The sequence below is a fragment of the Heteronotia binoei genome, chromosome 18 (assembly GCF_032191835.1).
Source record: "Heteronotia binoei isolate CCM8104 ecotype False Entrance Well chromosome 18, APGP_CSIRO_Hbin_v1, whole genome shotgun sequence".
Classification (NCBI taxonomy): Eukaryota; Metazoa; Chordata; class Lepidosauria; order Squamata; family Gekkonidae; genus Heteronotia; species Heteronotia binoei.
In genome coordinates this window covers 30,666,394-30,686,762 of record NC_083240.1, presented here as the reverse complement: position 1 = coordinate 30,686,762, position 20,369 = coordinate 30,666,394, and the positions used below count along the sequence as shown (strand labels likewise).

Genomic DNA, 20,369 nt, shown 5'->3' with positions numbered 1-20,369 from the left:
GGAAAGTTCAATTTTTCCGAGTAAAACACTTGGACTCCAAAGAGTGGAAACATCTCTAGCCAACCCCATTGTGTGCCTGGTGATATCTGTGGGTCTGCAGTCAGATCAGGAGATCTCTGTCCCTCCTGCTGTGAATCAGGCCCTTCAGATGACTTCACAGAATAAGAGTAGAAGTAAGGAGGACACAACCCCCTCCAGATAGAGTATAGGAGATGCAAGGATCTTGAGATTCCTTTGAGCCAGCTCCCAGCACCCCACAACTTACCACCCCCTTCACCCTTTAGCTATTCAACACACCCTTCTTTCATCAGCATCACAGCCTCCCGGACCCAGAATTATGGAATTTGGTTTTGATGCAGAATTCTTCAGGGTCCCAAGAATTCAGCAGTGATAATGAGCAAACCTAGATTTACCAAGTGGCGATTAACCAGGATCTACAGGTGTTTATAAGTCTGCGGGCAAATTTTACCACCCCACTGGTTTGTCAGCTTTCAGATCAGGCACAGATGCATGGAAGAAATGTCTTTTATAGGACTGTCTTGTCTCATATCAGCCTGGTCCCACAATAAGGTTAGCATTGGAACCCCTCTCAACAGTGAAGGTGGGTGGCCATATCAAACAGGACCTTCTTTGGGGTGGCACCTTCCCACTAATATATGCCTACTGCCTTCTCTGTTCAATTTTCAGGCACCGGATTTTTTTTTTTAAAAAAGTTTTAACACCTTTTGTTTAAACTGCTTTTAAAAATGATTGGCTCCCCCACCATTGCTGACAAACATACCATTTGCATTCTGCCATTCTTACTGCTGTTATGTGTATTAACTATAAGCATTTTTTTGCCTCCCCTTCAACCAGGACATGATTTCCGGAGGTGTGTGTGCACAGAATAAAATGAGAGATACTAAAAAACATTTAAAACCAAGTGATTTAAAAAGTGAATTCTAGTTCATAAAAACAAAACGCAGCAGGGAAAAATATCTATATAAAACAAACTTGGATTTAAATCTTATGCGGCGTGCCAAAACAAAGGAAGGTTCGTATGTCGTTCCATTGGTGCTGCCACTTTGCCCTGTGATACCAATGGCTCAAGTGGAGATGGGCAAGTAGTAGGATTATTGTCCAGAGTATATACCATTTGCCCAAGCCAAAAAAGGAAAAAGAAAGAAAAAGCTTGCAGTTTGCCAGTTCAGCTAAGGGCCTGTGGTAATACAAACCCAGCCTTCTGCTCATGCTAGGGAATACATGCTGACAGCACACCTTAAGATCCAAGCCATAAACATTAAAGAAGCCAACCCATTTAAAAAGAAACACGGCTAACAAGAAATTCAGGCAGGGTCGGATAAAAGCACATTAAAAACACTTCTTGCCACCTCCACTTCTCCCCCCCCCACACTCCCCAAAAAAAGACCCTCAAAAGAAACACTCCAAACATGGGGAAATAAGTGAGTTTATGGAACCTCAGCAAATCTGGTACCAGCTGGCTATTTAAAGGAAGGGAATTCTCACAGCTGGGATAAGTTTTATTGTTGTCTTAATGTTGCTAATTGTGTTTGGGGAGATTACACTGTGAGATTGGGTCTCGGATAGTTTTATGACTGATAAATATATCGAAGCTGGTACGTAAATGCATTCTAATAAAGAAATAATCCATTCTTCCTTGCACCCTTGGGTGGGACAGTACAGACAGCCATACTTACAGAACAGCTGCATGCCTGCCATGGGGTGAATGGCCACCTGTAAGTCAGGGGATGGTTATTATCAAGGGATTAAACTGGATGGCAGATGGCATGATAGCTCCAGCTCATATGGTTTCATGTAGCATGAGAAGCTTGGAGACAGGGGCGGACTGGCCATGTACCTTTACTGGGAAATTTCCCAGTGCGCTTCTTCCCTGGAGGGTCCCTGGTGTTACCAGGGGCAAGCAAGCCTAGCACCAGTTCTGGGGTGGCCATTCGGGTCAAACCCTTTCTTGACAGTGACAATTTTTGTTGGTTCACCAACGGCTTCTTTCTGTACGGTTGCCAAATTGCAGGAAGAAACTGTGGGTGGAGCTGGCACCCACCCCTGGCACTGCTTGCAGGGTCTTAATGGAGTGGCCCCCGCAGTGTTAGCTGGAGGTGCAGATCAGCTTGGCTTGCTCCCCCTGGGGTTGTTTTAACTTCCCAGTCTGCCCCTGGCTTGGGAAGAGGAGCCAGAAGGAAGCAAAGCTGCTGTGAGATAACAGAGAAGGCAAAACCGGCAAAGGGTTAGCCCCTCCAAAAAGTGAGGAAGGAGTGTGAACATTGCAAAATGAAGAGCAGGATGAAATCATGGTAGCCCAAACAAAAGAAAAAATAGGAAAAGGAGTTGTCAGCGTTGTCAGTGCAGCCAGCAAGCAATCGGACCTGAAGGCATTGGCTAACATGGGACGGATGGAGCGGGGAAGGGATGGATTACCCTGGTGTCCTCCAGCTCTTTGAGAAGCTTTGCGGCCTGCGTCTTCTCAAACAGGAGGCTCTGCTCGAGCTCCCGTATTCGGGCATGCTCCAACTGGGTCTGAGTCTGGTCGTGCGCCGGGAAGAAAAGAGGAACCGACCAACGTAAGGAAGAAAAGAGAAACGAAAGATGGGGAGAGAGAGCAGAAGACAAGGGGATAAAAGAGAGGACAAGAGAAGGCTATAACATTATCTTCAGCATACAAGACAAAAAGAAAAGGCAGTTCACACAATACAAGGGAGGGAAAGATAATAAGGTCCGCAGAGGCAAGGAAAAGCCAGTCAGATACAACGCATCACAAAACCCCTCTAGCAAACAGATTTAGTTGTCTTTTAGTTCTCACCTTTGAAGAACTGAAACATGCCTCAGACCTTGAGGCAAGATATGTACTTCTAAAATTATTCCGCTCACAACCAGCCCCATAGATCAGGGATTCCCCAACCCTTTTGAGCCTGAGGGCCCCTTTGGAATTCTCACACAGGGTGGGGTGGCAGCCATTACATGGCTACCATGGGAGGTAAAGCCACACACGCGCGCACACAAAAGAAAACAACCAAGTTCAGGGGACAAGAGGAATAATTGTTTAAAGGGACACTGTGAAAGAGGTGGGAGTGAGAGAATAGAACCGACACTGTGAGTGGCAGCTGCCAACAAAATGACATTATTTTACTCTGCATACTACACTTCACTCCTCCCTGAGATTCACTTCTTCTTTTAGCTATATTTATTATGTATTTTATTGTGTTGCTGTATCAATTTCATGAACTGAATGTTTTTGCAAATGATGTTACCCACTCCGAGCAGGGCCGGATTAACAACTAGGCCAAGTAGCCACTGGCCTATGGGCCCCCATGCCTTTAGGGGCCCTAGGCCAGCTTCTCCCCCCGGTTTCCCCCCTGCTTGCAGCCCTCCCAGCCAGCAACTGATCCACTCTTTGCCCGACTTGTCTGGTGCGGTTGATGCTGGCGTCACTGCCACATTTGTCTCTCTCTCTGCCTCTCCCATGCAGGGCCACAGGCCGCTCCAACTCTGAGGTAATTTGCGAGGGACCCCCCGAGATTTTGACTGCCTAGGGGCCTCCACAGGGTTCAATCTGGCCCTGAGGCTGGTTTCTGAGGAGAGTGGGTTATAAATCTAATCCAATCTAATTTTGAATGTTTTAATTACAGAATGTGTTTTATATGTAATGTAATTTTATAGTATGTTTTGATCTAATTGTTTGTTGTGGTTTTATACCGTGAGCCACCCTGAGCCTGCTTTGGCGGGGAGGGCGGGATATAAATAAAATAAAACAAAAAATAAATAAAATCTGCAAAGCCAAAAAGCTCTCCAGTGGCCAATCAGGAACCCCAATGGGGAAAAGCCCCATCTAGTCCCACCCACTTTCTAAAAACACTCAGTGGGTGCCAGGAAGTGTTGGCACGCAGCCTGGTGCCCATGGGCACCATATTGGAGACACCCTTACCCAGGGCTCGTTTTGTAGCAGGAGCTCCTTTGCATATTAGGCTACACACCCCTGATGTAGCCAGTCCTCCTGGAGCTTACAGCAGGCCCTGTAAGAAGAGCCCTGTAAGCTCTTAGAAGATTGGCTACATCAGGGGTGTGTGGCCTAACATGCAAAGGAGCTCCTGTTACAAAATGAGCCCTGCCCCTACTTTACATGTAGTCATGTCCTATTACTATCCACTGCTTACTGCTAAAAAGCTGATCGACACCAGCAGGAGCTGCACAGGTCAGCACTAGATGCTATTACCTGAAACAGCCCCTCGGTCCATTTCCCCCGATAACAGCGAATAATGCAAAAGACATGAGCTGACATTGCATGGCCCTTGCCAGTTCAGTGGATCGGGGCCTGAAACGTTCACAACACAACGATGCATTGCTTTTGTGTCACTAAACATTACCCAAAGGGAGGCCGAGCTGTGGGCAGAGCCCAAGGAAGAGCAACAGCGTGCCTCTCCTAAGGTGCTGTCCACCCCCGGCTTTCATAAGCACTGCTGCACAAGGTTCCTCATTGGGGTTGCCAGAGGGGACCACACCGACACCAGCTTTGTGAATTACAGTTCAGAAGTCTAACGGCACCTCGAAAAATATACATATTGCATAAGCTTCTATGAGCGTCAGTTGAGTGATCAAAATTAAAAGAAGCTGCGCTCGATTTTATTTCCCCAGCAATAAAAAAGAAAAAGGGTTGCCTTGTAGATCACACATGGGATCAAAACCTGAGAATGGAGATGCTACACCAAGCAAAGCTGCACCCATCTACGCCTGATCAGGAAATAGTCACCAGTTGCAATCCCCCTCTCTAGACCAGGGTGCAGCCCTTGTACAAAAGACACAAATACAACAGGAAACAGAGTGGGCAGGGGGAAGCCCATCACGTGCCAAAGATGGCCCAAACTGCCCAAGCTTCAACAGTGACAACAGATCTGCATCCTTGACCTCTATATCCCAGAGAAGCCCTCTAAGCCAATTCTCAGACCCTGGACCCCAAGAAAGCCCAGGAGTTGAGAAACTGGGACCATCAATCTGAGACCCGCAGCACTATTTGGGGGGAAGGGTCTCTGATATTAATTTCATTTGAGATGAACACAAACCGTTGCAAAGCGAACAGTTCATCCAACTGTCTCTTCTTGGACTCATCGTTTGGGAGGATCTTCTGAAACAGTATGGTGATTCTTTACTGTTGCAACGTTAAGAAAGCTCACACCTGCAGCTCCTTCGGCGTGACTCAAGTTAAAAACCTCAATACTGACAAAGACAAAGATGAAACCACGGCTTTCTTCGGCCTTCAAGTTGTCATTCAAATTGGCCTGCATCCCATCATCTCCCAAATCATATGAGATCCTGGCCTTTGGGAACAGACCTCTGGCTTTGTCTGCAGAAGGTTCTGTCCCTGGCATCTCTTCTAAAAGATCTCAGGTAGCAGGTGATGGGAAAGACCTTTCTCTGTCCAAAACCTTGGAAAGCCACTGCCTGTCAAATATAGGCAGTATTGCCCTGACCTGGATAGTCCAGGCAAGTCCGATCTCATCAGATCTCATAAGCTAAGCTGGGTCGACTCTGAAGAAGATACTGGATTTATATCCCACCCTGTACTCTGAATCAGAGTCTCAGAGGGGTCACAATCTTCTTTACCTTTTCCCCACACACACAACAGACACCCTGTGAGGTAGGTGGGGCTGAGAGAGCTCTTACAGCAGCTGCCTTTTCAAGGACAACTCCTACGAGACTATGGCTGTCCCAAGGCCATTGCAGCAGCTGCAAGTGGAGGAGTGGGAAATCAAACCCGGTTCTCCCAGATAAGAGTCTATGCACTTAACCACTACGCCAAACTGGCTCTGGTAAGTACTTGGATGGGAGACCTCCTTGGAATACCAGTGGTTGGGTGGCAAGGGCAGGCTTCATTCAGCCATCTCTATGAATCACCAGTCTATCACCAGAGGTTGCCATGACTTCCAGGTCTGCATGTGCACAAGCACACACACACACACAAACATTTTTTTTTTTTAAAATGTAGGTAATACTGAGCTCATAAAGCCAGTGAGCTGACTTGGATTCCTATGTTCATTCATCATAAGATCAGTCCTTCATGGTTGCTACAGGGATCCCCAGCCTTTTTTAGCCTTTTTGGGCACCTTCAGAATGCTGACATCAGGTGGCAGGGGACAGCCACAAAATGGCTGCCAAAGAAGGAGAGGGAAAAAAATGCAAAACGTTAGGAAGTCAGGCTAGGCACACCTCTTAGACTAGCTCTTCAACATTTCAGGCAGAATCTCAGTTGAAACAGCCTTTTTAAATGAGATATAGTTTTAAAATATTTTCTTATACACACACACACAGCTGCCCTTCAGTCACAACAAATATCCTCATGCTGTGGTGACTGCTGCTACCAAAGCAACGTGTTTTTTTAAAAAAAGATCTGCACAGCCAATCAGATGTCCATTGGCCAATCAGAAGCTCAGCCAGGCACAAGCCCCATCTGGTCCTGCCCACTTTCTAAAATAACTGGGCAGGCAGCAGAAAAGGCATTGGCAGGCACCATTTTAGGGGACCCCCTAGTATAGCCAGTTGTTTCCCCCTACAATGGAAGAAGCTTCAGGAACAGATTGACTCAGTTATTATCTTTCAAAAGATTCTTTCTCTATTTTGGAGATCCTCCAGTTCCAGCTGCAGCACTCTTCTGCCATCGACTGAAAGCCAGAGAGTTAGGGATGCATTTGCAAGGGATCATCCGCATGCAACTGGCCCCACCCCATATATACACACAGCCCGTCATGCTCTGCTCCTTAATCCACACTGGCTTCCCTACCCTCTTGTGCTGGGTCTGTCTCAAAAAAGATCAGGACAAGATGCACAGGGAATGGGGGAAGAGAGCAGTTCTACCCCAATCTGTATTATCAGTCCGCCACTCTGTTACACTATGTGCTATGTTAATTGTATTTATTGGCTTTATTGTATGGCATTTATTGCATTATGTGTTGATTTTATATGTATGTGATCCACCCTGAGCCCGCTTGGGATAAGGTGGAATGTAAATGAACCTAAATAAATAAATAAAATACATGCCCAAAGCAGGACGTGACCCTTCTCATCCTTGTTTTCCACACTACCCGTGTCACATTCTAAAGCGCCACTCTAAGGATCCATGGAGCAATTCTGCAAAATTTGCCAACTTTGTTTGGCCCCTCGTTTCTCAAAAAAAGCACACGTGCAGTAGACGTCTAGCACAAAAAACAGGGGAAATTAAAGTTGATCATATGTTGGAAGTACCTTCCCTACAAGGAATGTCTTAAGTATCCACAGCTCTGCACCTTGAGGCATTGATCGATAAAGGAAATCTAGCAAAGCCAGCTGTTTATCGAGTGTATGACCACGTAGACATAGAGAAGGTACTCCCTTGATGCTGGGCAGCAGTCAGCTGAACCTTAGCAGCTGTTTGGCACAGAGGGGAGGGTGCGGGTGGGCCTCAGCATCTCTTGCCGCAGTTCTGTGCAGAAAATTAATGCGGTGCAAAAATAAATGCTGGTCTGGCCATTCTCGTTTGCTTTAAGAGCCTTCCCAAAAAAGAACCACAGCAAAGAGGAGGAGTGAACTAAGCTCAGGGGGCAGGATCAAGATTTCTAAAGGTGGAGGAAATGGATAAGAACTTTTCGCTCTCTTTCTCTTAGGAACCACAACACTTAAAGAAAAAGGGGAAGGGGGGCATGATCCAAAAATTGCAAAGGTCTGTACATTTGCTCTGCAAGTCACCTGCCTTTCCGAGGAAATAAATAACACGTTTCAAAGGAGAGAAAAAAAGTTTTTAAAGAATCAAAACTAAAAAGTGATCCCTTATGGACCACAGCAATTCAGGAACACCTTCCAAACTTAAGTCTTCCTTTGTCAACACCATTCTGAAAGAACACCCTGCCTACATTTCAGCCAACCAACCAACCCCCTCCCTGTCTCCTATTAAGAAAGCTGGACGAGGAGACAGTAGAACTGCCAGAAGGAATTACCAAATGCCATAACTAACTCAGGACATGCATTTTTTAAAAATGGGCACGCGGCAGATTACCTCCAAGTCTCCTTTTGTGATGGACTCCTCCTCAACACGAAACTGTAGATCTTCCACCTTCCTGTGGAAGGAAGGGGGGGAAGGGGGTGGAGAAAGGCCAGGAAAGGTTAAACTGGGGATTTAAAATGCGTGCTGTTTAAAATAGCCATAGCATTTCCTACAATGCTGCTTTCCCCTCACTGCCCTTTTTTGCCATGTGATCCTCCATAGACTTTTAAAAAAATGTTCTGAGTGCTATAGCACTAACCAATATAGCACTTCAATGCTATAGTAGCACTGCTATAGTGCTGCTATTGCACTAAAATGCTATATTGGTTTAGCACTCAATTTAGAATGTTTTTTTTTTAACCAAGCTCTGAGGAAGATCTATAAAAGGAAACGGCAGGGGAGGGGGGGAAGCATCACTGTTTGTAATGCTCTTAGCACTTCAGCAACAACTCATAAATGGAAAGAAATTTGCTGTATGAAACCCTCATCCCTGTATCATTTTACTCAAAATCAGGTCAACACCAAACAACATCTGGTTTAGAAGGGCAGTGTGAAAATCTTCAGATATACTGTTCAGCCTGCCTTGCCCCCTCTGACATCAGAGCAGCTCACCCAATCACCAGCAGATTCTTAATGACTGCCAAAACCAATCAAAACTTCAGTGAGCCACAACACATGAGACCACTTTGCCCAGCCCTCCCAGAATCCTCCGGGGCAGATACCTTTTCTCTTCTTCTAACTGGTTCAGCAATTCGACTTTCTCCTTCTGTGCTCCGTCCAGCAGGGTCCTGGCTCGCTGCAAATTCCCCTCTGCTTCAGCAATATACTAGGCAAAGGACAGGAGGAAAGTAAAACATCAAAACACAGGAGAGAAAGAGTTGGCAGGGTATCATCATTAGGGTGTCAGACGAGGATCTGGGAGATCCACATTCAGCTCATTAGGTAACCTTGGGCCAGTCACATGCTCTCAGCCTTGCCTTCCTCACAGGGGTGTAGAGAGGATGAAATAGAAAACGGGGATACAAAGTACAATGCTCTGAATATCTTGGAGGATGAAGAAACAAACTACGATGCTACACAGATGTACATGGAGATTTGAAGTGCTTATAAAGAGCGGGCAGAATGTCCCAGGTTCAAGGCTTTTTGGTAGAAAAAGCTCAGCAGGAACTCATTTGCATATTGGGCCACACACCCTGATATCACCATTGTTTCACACACGGTTTTTTTGTAGAAAAAGCCCAGCAGGGACCTATTTGCATATTAGACCACACACCCTGATGTCACCATTGTTTCACACAAGGCTTGTTGTAGAAAACGCCCAGTAGGGACTCATTTGCATATTAGGCCACACCCCAAGCCAGCCGGAACTGCAATCCTATGCGTTCCTGTTCAAAAAAAAGGCCCTGCCCAGGTTCAATCTCCAGTTAAAAGATCTCAGGTATCTGATTGCTGTGAGAGACTTCTCTCTGACTGACAACACCATCCTAGGCAGCGTTACACCCTTTCAAGCCCACTGACTAGAATGGATTTAGCAGGGCTCAACTCTACTTTGGATGGCACTGATAGACCCAGGAAAGTCAGCACAGGGTAGGGGTTAAAGTGTCAGTCTAGGATTTGAATAAACCCAGGTTTGCATCCCTATTGTGCCATGGAAGCTCGCTGGGTGACCTTGGGCCAGTCCCACATTCTCAGTCTCCCCTACCTCGCAGGGTCGTTGTGAGGATAAAAGGGAGGAGAGGAGAATGATGTAAGCTGTTTTGGGTCCCCATTGGGGAGAATGGAAGGGTATAAAAAATGTAAATTCCCCCCCTTTCTCTTGGTGCAGGGAAAATGTGCCCATCAAGGAAAAGTGGATCTCTTTTTCAATGTGACCATTGAGACTAGATCCTGAAAGAACTTTGTTAATGGAATATATACATGCACTATACTTGGCTTTAATGACTGTTTTTGCTGCAAAGTCTGTTGACCATACAAATAAAGCCAGAGTCATTCAACGGCATGCACCTGATCTTGTGGGCACCCACAGCCACAGGTTATCCTACCTGCTCATGCTGGGCTTTCAGGATGGCGATCTCCTTCTCCACCTCACAGATGCGGCTGGTCGCCTTGGCAACCTCAGCTCGCTCCAGGTCCCGCTCCGCCAGCAACTGCTCGATGTGCTGCTGTTTCTCCTTCAGAGCCTCCTGCAGTGCAGTCGTGCCGGAGATCTTCCGGGCATAGCGAGAAGAGGTCTCTGTCAGCTAGAAGGGAAAAGGCAGGACTTGAACCACTACATTGCTGTATGATCCTTTCCCTTGGCCTTCAACAAACTCAAGGCCCAAACATCGTTTTGCCTATACATGGATGCCACTCTCCCAGGGCCGGATCTGGGGGGGGGGGGGGCAGAGGGGGGTGCCAAATTGGGTATGGAGTCCATTGTATTCTATGGGACCATAAGACAGAATGGTCCCTAAGGGGGCGTCATTTTTAAATTTTGGCCCCCCCTCAAAAACCATGTCGATTCGGTCTTGCACTCTCCCTTCTCCCTTTCCATCAAACTCTGCGGGAATAGTTCCTGGTTCAGGGGTCAAAGGGAAGCCTAGACAAGAAGCCCTTCCAGAGGAGACAAGAGAGAAAGCCTAGAATGTACCATTAGTTACGATTCGCCTGTCTAATGAAGTTGTGTTCTATTTTTTGTTACTGGTGTTGGAGTGAGTGACTCAACAGTAGGCTTCCCAATCCCCAGGTCCCAGCGGGGGATCCCCTGGTTTTACAGGCTTCCCCCCTCCCCCAGCCAGCTGGCCGGCGGGGGAAGCTCCACCCCCATAGCCATTATGCACCTCCAGGAACGATTCCCATAGGGAACGATGGGGAATTGATCCGCGGGTGTCAGGGGCTCTGGGGGGGCTGTTTTTTGAGGTAGAGGCGCCAAATTTTCAGTATAGCATCTAGTGCCTCTCCCCAAAATACCTCCCAAGTTTCAAAAACATTGGACCAGGGGGTCCAATTCTATGAGCCCCAAAAGAAGGTGCCCCTATCCTTCATTATTTTCTATGGAAGGAAGGCATTCTAAAAGGTGTGCTGTCCCTTTAAATGTGATGGCCAGAACTCCCTTGGAGTTCAATTATGCTTGTCACACCCTTGCTCCTGGCTCCGCCCCCAGTGTCTCCTGGCTCCACCCCCAAAGTTCCCAGATATTTCTTGAATTGGACTTGGCAACCCTACTCAATAGGCCTGGACATTAGGGGGCACTACAGCACTCTAAGGGTGTCTAGGTGTTACCTCCTTGAATGGGGCACCTCTCTTTATCTTAACCTGGGAGCTGCCCTCTGACTCCTCCTCTCTCTCACTTTGTCCTCTCGCTCTCTGCACATGGCCTTCCATGTCTATGCTGGTATCTTCTGTAGACAGAGTACTCCCTCATACTCCCACACACATGATGCCAGACAAACTGGCCCTTTGCAATGGGAAAAGTACCCTTTCAGGGTTGCCACTAAAACTTTTATTTTTCATTTCTGCAATCTAGGGAAGCAGACAACCCTCATTTGCAACCTTTATGCATGGCAGAAGTCAGGAAAGAGGATGAGAGAGCTGGTTTCTGTAAACTCCAGCCGGAACAAGCAATCACATTTGCAAAATTTACTTTGCATGGTGCAGAGTAGAAAGTGCTAGTTGTCTGTGAAATCCAACAGCGGCAAAACCCATTTGCAACTCCGTGCTGGGTTTAGCAGGAGACAAAACGTCCATTCCATACACAAACATGACCCCAAAACATGCTCATCTTTATATGTAAGTTAAATGCAATACCAGCAGGTAGGGGTGAAAACAGTTAGATTTTTGAAGTTTGTATATTGCTAAATGTTTAAACTAGCCTTGCTTTGCAAATGCTACAGGCGGACGTTGGAAATCATGCAGGGACAAACACGTTAGGCTGGTTGCTGAGGGTGGAGCTGAGAAAAAGTTGGAGCTGGGAAAGGGCATCATTAAGTTTTACTTGTATTCTGCTACTTCTCTATTCCAGTTGCCGCAAGAACAGATCACGCTCTTGTAGCAGCAGGTCAAAAATCCACTGCTTGAATATATTTTAATCACAATTTCTCTGACTTCAGACCAATTTCCCTGACTTTCCCTGACCAATTTCCATTTCCCTAACTTTCCAGAAAGCGGCAATCCTGCCTTTAGATTAGGCTTGCTTGCTTTCTCGTCTTTCAACTGCAACCTGAATGTGGACTGGATCTATTTGAATAAACACGTTTCTTTTTTTTTGCAATATACTTCATGGGAGATGTACTTACTGCACACAAACTCTCACCTCTATGACTGGGTAAAGCTCTGTTATATCAACCAAATATCCCAATAACTGGAAAGTGTTGCAGTCTCTCAGTCCCGAGTGTCTAATTGCCCAGATAGCAATGTATAAACCTACCTTTTCTACACATCTCATTCCTTTAGCCCTCGCTCCCAACAGTTACCAGGTTTTAAGGCCATGCAACTCCTGCAGGTCTTATTCCTGCTCTGATTTCTCTTCTCCCTGGCACAGATCAAATCTGTGATTCTTGGAAAGGGAGGGAGGTTTCAAGCCACTTGCTACTCCCTTGTGCCATTTTTTTCCACAAAAATGTTCACTGAATGCATATGTGCTGAGTGCCCCACACCTAGTGAGTCCATAGCCATTTGCAGGACTTTTTTGTAGCAGGAACTCCTTTGCATATTAGGCCAAACCCCCCTGATGTAGCCAGTCCTCCCAAGAGCTTACAGGGCTCTTCATACAGGGCCTACTGTAAGTTCCAAGAGGACTGGCTACATCAGGAGCATTTGGCCTAATATGCAAAGGAGTTCCTGCTACAAAAAAAGCCCTGGCCATATGTATTCCCAGCTAAGACCCTGGATATATTATTATTACAGAGTATTGGTCCACATGTACAAAACCAGAATGGGTGCATATTTGGCATGCGCACACAAAAATCTCTTCTTAGAAAGGACACATCTGAAGAAAGGCGATATAGAAAGAGTTTAATAAAAACATTCAAAAAACCCACCGACTTCATGTAAGAGGCCACTGTGGTCTTTTGCATTGCATTTCTGCTTGAACAATAGCTCTAGTGCCAGTGGAAATTTTGCACTGGATCCAACTGTGTATGTGTGCACACACCAAGTCATTTCCACAATGGCACAAATGTACATTCAACACACACAACAACTAAGACACAGGTCTTTCTACCATGGTACAACAATACATATTCAGGCGCTCAAAAAACTGTACACACACACAATGCAACACAGAGAAAACACTGAAAGAAGCTGGTTCTTACTAAGCCGCTTCGGCTGGGTCGTCCCCCGACAGAGGAGGCCACTGAACTGACGGAGCTAATGGAGGAGCTGCTGGGGCTGTGGGTCAAGGCCGAGACCCCCATGGCCAGCCTCTTGCTCTTCTTGGCTTTGGCAGGGCTGGTGGAGGGGAAGCCGATCCGAATCACTTTGTGTATAGGAGCAAAGAGGCCGAACTTGGGTGGGCACTGGAAATACCTGGAGAAGGAAGAGAGAGAGGCAGGAATTATATCCCAGCTATTTTAACAGAAGCCAAACTCAGGGACAATGAGCCGCTTCGTAGGCCTTGAAGGTGAAATGGAGCCTCCACGTTCAGAGGCGGTCTCTCTCTAAATACCAGCTGCTGAAGGGAAGGCTTTGGCCTCTCCACACTTGTGGGCTTACGGAAGCAACTGGGGGGGGGGGGTTGCAGTCAGAAATACAATGCTGCATTAGAGGCAGAACAAATGTAGAAAACCAGGTGCAAGGTGAAATAATACTTATTAACCGGGGGGGGGGGGGTTGGTAGAAAAAGCCCAGCAGGAACTCGTGTGCATATCAGGCCACACCCCGTGATGTCACCATTGTTTCACACAGGGCTTTTTTGTAGAAAAAGCCCAGCAGGAACTCATTTGCATATTGGGCCACACCCCCTGACTCCAAGCCAGCCGGAACTACGTTCCTGTGCATTCCTGCTCAAAGAAAGCCCTGCTTATTACGTTCTTTTGGATTCCTATGCATTTCACAATTTGCTTCTTCAGGGGCTCTAATATAAAATATAAGGTAAAATTACAATTTAATTAATTTAAAACAATTACATAGCATTCAAAAATCAAATCTACTGTCAATGGTGACAGTCTTCATAACTAGAAAACCGAGTATGATACATAAAGCCCCAATATAAACATCATACACTTAGGTCTATAAGAAAAACACTATTGAAAATGACAATAAAATTTCAATCCAGAAACTCTCAGGTAGAGAATCAGGATAAAATAATGAACAACAAAACTGGTGACATATGGTTTCCAAACTTATTCACTTTCTACTCTGAGCAGTAAGGTAATTCCTTTGGAAACAGAATGTCACCAATTTTGTACAGTTTATACTAGATCCTCTGAAGAAGCGAACTGCAAAATGCGCAGCAATCCACAAGAAAGTAATAAATATTATTTCACCTTGCACCTGGTATTCGACATTTTCTCTGCCTACTGCTGTGGCCAATTTTGTTTCCATTGCTGCATTAGAGGCATCATGATTAAACGCATTCCCCCATCTGTCCAAAAACAGGTCAGCAGTTTCCACAATAACGAGAACTAAAAGCGGCTCTGGCTGGATTTCTGTGGAGATCCAGAAAAGTTAACAGCATCCCATCCGAGCCTGTGGGTGATCCGACATTGTCACTCCAGAGCAGCTGGATCCGCAGCAACCAGCAGAAGGGGCCGTGTGTGTCTGAGACCGGGTTTGATTTGTTTATGCAAAGACCAGGGAAGAACAGCTGCTTCGAAATGATTCATTTTCTCCTCTGGTGGGAAAGCTTGGAGAAAGTTCCTTTCCCTCAGCCTTGCCTGGGCCTTCCTTCGACAGACAGCCGGGACAGCTGCCAGCTGCTTTGTGCAAATTCAAGGAGGTATTTGGGAACAGCTGCTCACATCTGGGGAAAGTGCTCGGCAAGTTTATAAAAAACTCCCCTCGACCCTTCCGGCAGTTAGTCAGTGAGTCTTCCACTTTGCTAATACAAGCCTTGGCGTTCTCTCTTGGGAAAGTAGCAATCCCTCCCCATGATTACAGACTGTCCCCTCCACATCACTTTGGCTGCTGAATCTGCCCCCACCAAGGGCAATGGAGTCATTCTCCTCCAGGAAATCTTCTTGTTCCTCTGCTGTTTTAACCCTGCACCAGGGGAAACTTCCAGATAATCAATGGCTGCCTTTTGTAGGAGAAAAATGAACTCCATTAAAAAGAACATTAGAACCGGCACATGACCAGTTCTTACTCTACCCTGAGGCAGACCTCTTCTCGCAGAGATTGAGAGCAAAAAAAAGAATAAATGCAACTCCAAAAATCTTCACACTCTCCCCTCCCCTCAACTTAGTTCTCCTCCACTCTATGATGGGCTTGACTGGGGATGGCCACTTACCTCCAACCCCAGTTGGCTCATGCCTCATGTGATCCATCACAGCTTGATATCACCAGGGGTGGGATTCTAGCAGGAGCTCCTTTGCATATTAGGCCACACACCCCTGATGTAGCCAAGAGCTTACAAGGCTCTTTTTTGTAAGCTCTTGGAGGATTGGCTACATCAGGGGTGTGTGGCCTAATATGCAAAGGAGCTCCTGCTAGAATTCTACCCCTGGATATCACTATGGGCAGCAGGGAGAGTGACAGCAGCAGTTCCAGCACTTTGGGAGGAAAACTTTTCCTGGAACCATTACGCACACACATCTCATAGCAGATTTTCATAGTAGTAAATCTTTAATCTCAGCTTCAGATTCTGTGCCTGCCTTACGTATCATGCTTTTTCCTCCGGTGTATTTATTCTGCAGCTACAATTTTTAAAACTCACTTTTCTAAATCACCCCTTATTTTGTTTGTTTGGAGCACTGAAATCCTTTTTTTGGAATGGAGATGCTACCATTTGCTTCCTCTACAATCCCCATTTCAATACTAGCAGGGAACTAATTTTCATGTAGCTCCTTTTAAACTTTCCCCCAGTCATTTTATTTTTTTTTAAATTCAGCAATCTGAAACTAGCGACCGTGTCATATCGCTAGACCCATGCCGTCTCATATTGCTAGACCCATGCCGCTTGTTCAAAAAAATAAAATTAAAAGACGAGGGGGAAATGGAGCTTGCACACTGATGAAAAGGGGAGAATGGCAGAAGGTGCAGAGTGGGTGGAATGACCTTGATGCGGGTGGGGGAGTGACATTCAAGGAGCAGAAAAGGGTAGGAGAGATCTGAAGGAATGTTTGCTTTTGAATTACACCTGTGGCTTGAAAGCGAAACAAGGGAAAAATTGGCACAAAAGCATTCTCAGAAAATTCAAGGAAACAGCAACCAGAGAGTGAACTGAGTGCTGAAGGGAGGAAAATCAATGCAGCATGACAAAGAAAACTTGACAGATGTGCACAGTGAAAGTGAGGGAAAGCATCCATGCGTAATAGGCCTTTCTCTCTCTACTTTCTCCTATTTGATGCTATTTGATGCCATTTTAACTTCTATCTTCTCCCTTTTTCTTCCTAAGCTGTCCTTGCTCAGAAACACTCTGAAAGATGAGAAGGGATCATGGTTCAGTGGGCAGAGCCATCTGCTTGGCATGCGGATGCTCCCAGGTTTAATCCCCAGCATCTCCAGTTAAAAGGATCAGGTCACTAGTGATGTGAAAGTCCTCTGCCTGGGACTTTGGGAAGCTGCTACCCATCAAAGTAGGCAGCACTGACCTTGACTGACCAATGGGCTGACTCAGGAGAAGGCAGATTTGCAGGCTCGTTACCGTTCAGTACCTGGTTCCAGCCACGGCGCCGTCATTCTTCCCCAACGGTTCATCCAGCTCCACTCCGCACCACTCTCCTTTGGCAAAATCCGTTTCCCCCACATAGCGCACGACACCCGTTTTTGTTCCACCAACCTGTTGATTATTGATGGGGGAGGAGAGAGAGAGTGTTTAAAACTCTAGATGAGTTCTTGTCAATTGTTTCTACAGCAGCAGCAGCTATTTCAAGGGTCAAGAATGGCTAACTAAGGCTTCGGAGGCTGGTGAAATGGACAAACTCACTTATTTGTTTTCTTTCTTCATTATGTTTGGGAAAATGCGATTCCATTGATTGCAATGCCTATTGTAACAGCATCGCTATTCAGAGATGCGTTTTCATATGAGGTCCATATTTGTAAATATGTAATAAAAAGGTAAGTAACAAACTGAATATGAAAATATGACACAGGAAGACAAATCATTTCCACTGTATTCAATGCATACATGTACAGACCACACACAGTATCAGGATAGGGATCATACTAGACTAACTAATATGTCTGTTAAAAGGATTATCAGATCAGATGTGTAAACACAGACTGTGCTAGGTAAATGCTATTTTTATTATAGGCACAAACTGAGGCCTCCACAAGGAATCATAGGAGATGGGAACTCTCCCCCTCCCCAAAGATCTCTCCTCCTTCAGAATTCTAAAAGCTCTTAACGGCCTCAGCAAACTATTCCCCCTCGTCCTTCAATTACTCTCAAGTGCTATCGGCAAGGCAAGTCTGTACTTCCTGGAGTGCATTCAGTTCCTATTAGCCCATATGGTTCATTTACAGGTATTTTTCTCCATACCTGGGATCTCCCATCTGTGTACAAATCCTCCCTAGTATTACTCCTTACATCCTTCGTATGGGGAAAGAAGCAGCTGTTTTATCATTGGATACCATTATATGCACATGGTTATTAAGAGGCGTTACTACTAGTAACAGTTAGGCTTTTCCAGGGCTTTTTTTTTCCCCAAAAGAAGAGGCCCAGCAGGAACTCATTTGCATATTAAGCCACACCTCCCACATCACCATTGTTTCACGCGGGGCATTTTTTGCAGAAAAAAGCCCAGCGGGAACTCATTTGCATATTAGGCCCCTCCTCCTGGCACCAAGCCAGCCAGAAGTCCATTCCTGTGCGTTTCTGATAAAAACAAACAAACCAACCCCTAGGCTTTTCCAAGTTTAAAAGCTAGCACTGAAGAAGAGATTGTCGATTTCAGGGTTTGTTTTTTTTAAATTAAGAGCAGGTGGCAGAACTGTAGGAGCCAGACAGTAATGTGAGAAGATGGCTGCCGTCTTATGAGAGGCAGTGTGTTTTGTCTCTCGCCTATTGTAGGTCCCAAATGCCTGGTAAAATACAAGCACCAAAGGCCCCTTGGCTCATAGCCCGTGGCTCATAGCTTGTGAGCTGTTGGACAAGCCCAGGAGATGCAAATCCAGTTGAAGATGTTTCCTTATTTCTTTACACTTGCTTGCTTGAATTTAAATTGTATTAGGATTTTATTCTAAGGCTCTTTTGATCCTTGCTGGGGAGAAAAGACGATTTTTAAAATTTAAAAAAAAACAAAACCACATAAATGAAGATGACAAGCGCTTCTCCAGATATTGTCACTTTCACTAGGGGGAGGGAGCCCGAATTGTGAACAACAAATTAAAAAGGCACTTTCAGAAAAGGAGGAGAATTTGAAATGTACATTTCTCAAATGCGCACAGCTGTTGAAATGACAGGTAGTGGAGAAATGTGAGGTCAAGATACAGCTATCTTCCGGTGACCCCCTTTGGTTTTCAAAGCAAGAGACATTCAGAGGTGGTTTGCTATTGCCTGCCTCTGTGAAGCAACCCTGGACTTCCCTGGCGGTCTCCCATTCAAGTACTAACCAAGGTCGACCCTGATTCCATTCCAAAATCCAACAATGGTGCTTTGCCATTGCCTGCCTCTGCCCAGCAACCCTGAACTTCTTTGGTGGTCTCCCATCCAGGGCTTTTTTTTGTAGCAAGAACTCCTTTGCATATTAGGCCACACCTCTCTGATGTAGCTAATCTTCTTGGAGCTTACAGGGCTCTTAATATAGGGCCTATTGTAAACTCCAGGAAGATTGGCTACATCAGGGGTGTGTGGCTTAATATGCAAAGGAGTTCCTGCTAGAAAAAAAGGCCCTGCTCCCATCCAAATACTAACCAGGGCTGACCCTGCTGAGCTTCCAAGATCCGATGAGATCAGCCTACCCTGAGTCATCCAGGACAGGGCCGACGATAGGAAGATGACTGAAAATAAACACTAGGCTGAGCACAGCGGAGAAAAAAGGAATGATGCAATCCCACTGCAAACCCACCTTCCCATGTGATGATCAGTCGCTTGAAAAACTTGATATGAACCCCTTTAAAAGCGCACGCCCGTCAGTCACACACTAGCGCCAAACCACAAAAAGCACATTAAAGCAGCACATTTTTAAAAAACACCGTAGCCAAATCTTCATTTATGATTATTTTAACCACTTGAACCAGGAGCCAGCCCTCGACAGCGTTGTGAATAGGGGTCGCCAATCCTGCCTTCCTCCCTGTTTGCTCCAAAAGGATTTGCGAATAGATTTTTAAGCCAATAACGAGGGATTAGAGGCTGCTGTTAATTGCATGACCTTGCTAGAACTCGCCTGCTGCAGTTTTCCAGCCGTTGGGACACACCAAAGGAATTCACATGTGGCGGCCAGCTCGGGGGGGTGGGATGGGAGGGCGAATCTGACTGGCAAGCAGCTCCATTCAGCCTGGATAATCTGCTAATGCTGCTCAAATAAATGTGCTTTTAATAAAAAAAAAGGTTGCTGACAGTTCTGGCAGAACAGACTTGCTGAATACTATTTGCTGACCGTCATTGTGTCCTGAGTGGACACAAATAATGTCAGTAAGGCTATTTTTTAAGCAACTGACTTTTTCTCTGGTTTGGTAGAAAAGACTCTTCCTCAATAGCCAATTGATACCTAGAAGATATTTCTTATTCATTCTGTGCAGGAGCAATTACTGAGGCTCAGCCAGAGGCTACAGTCCATATGCTTGAAACAAATACGTTTGGTATCAGCTTTTTATTTATCTAGAACCGGAGTTCCCAGTGGGGGGCCTACAGGTGTTGTGGCACCTGCCTAGACTTTCCCTGGTGCCCCCCACCAAGTGTTTCTAGGAAGTGGGTGGGGATATCTGGCTTTTACCCATCAAAGCTTCCAACTGAAGATGATGATGATGATGATGATATTGGATTTATACCCCGCCCTCCACTTTGAATCTCAGAGTGGCTCACAATCTGCTTTACCTTCCTCCCCCAAAATTTATGCCCTGTGAGGTAGGCAGGGCTGAGAGAGCTCTCCAAGAAGCTGCTCTTTCAAGGACAACCTCTGCCAGAGCTATGGCTGACCCAAGGCCATGCTAGCAGGTGCAAGTGGAGGAGTGGGGAATCAAACCTGGTTCTCCCAGATAAGAGTCCGCACACTTAACCACTACACCAAACTGGCTCTCCAGGGGGATCAGTATTATCTAGACTAGC

The 20,369-nt window shown here is 45.9% G+C and overlaps 1 protein-coding gene across 4 annotated transcripts in view; it reads right to left on the bottom strand.

Annotated features, from left to right (window-relative positions):
- The window catches only part of CLIP2 (CAP-Gly domain containing linker protein 2), a 77,301-nt gene that overhangs the window by 30,868 nt on the left and 26,064 nt on the right, over positions 1 to 20,369 (bottom strand). For 3 of the 4 annotated variants that reach the window (XM_060258894.1, XM_060258896.1, XM_060258897.1), the window contains exons 3-8: positions 16,816 to 16,940; positions 13,315 to 13,528; positions 10,066 to 10,263; positions 8,746 to 8,849; positions 8,036 to 8,096; positions 2,437 to 2,541 (exon numbers count right to left, since the gene is read on the bottom strand). In XM_060258894.1, coding sequence (XP_060114877.1) covers positions 2,437 to 2,541; positions 8,036 to 8,096; positions 8,746 to 8,849; positions 10,066 to 10,263; positions 13,315 to 13,528; positions 16,816 to 16,940 — 807 coding nt within the window. The remainder of the gene's footprint in view (positions 1 to 2,436; positions 2,542 to 8,035; positions 8,097 to 8,745; positions 8,850 to 10,065; positions 10,264 to 13,314; positions 13,529 to 16,815; positions 16,941 to 20,369) is intronic. The other variant, XM_060258895.1, reaches the window with a different exon arrangement.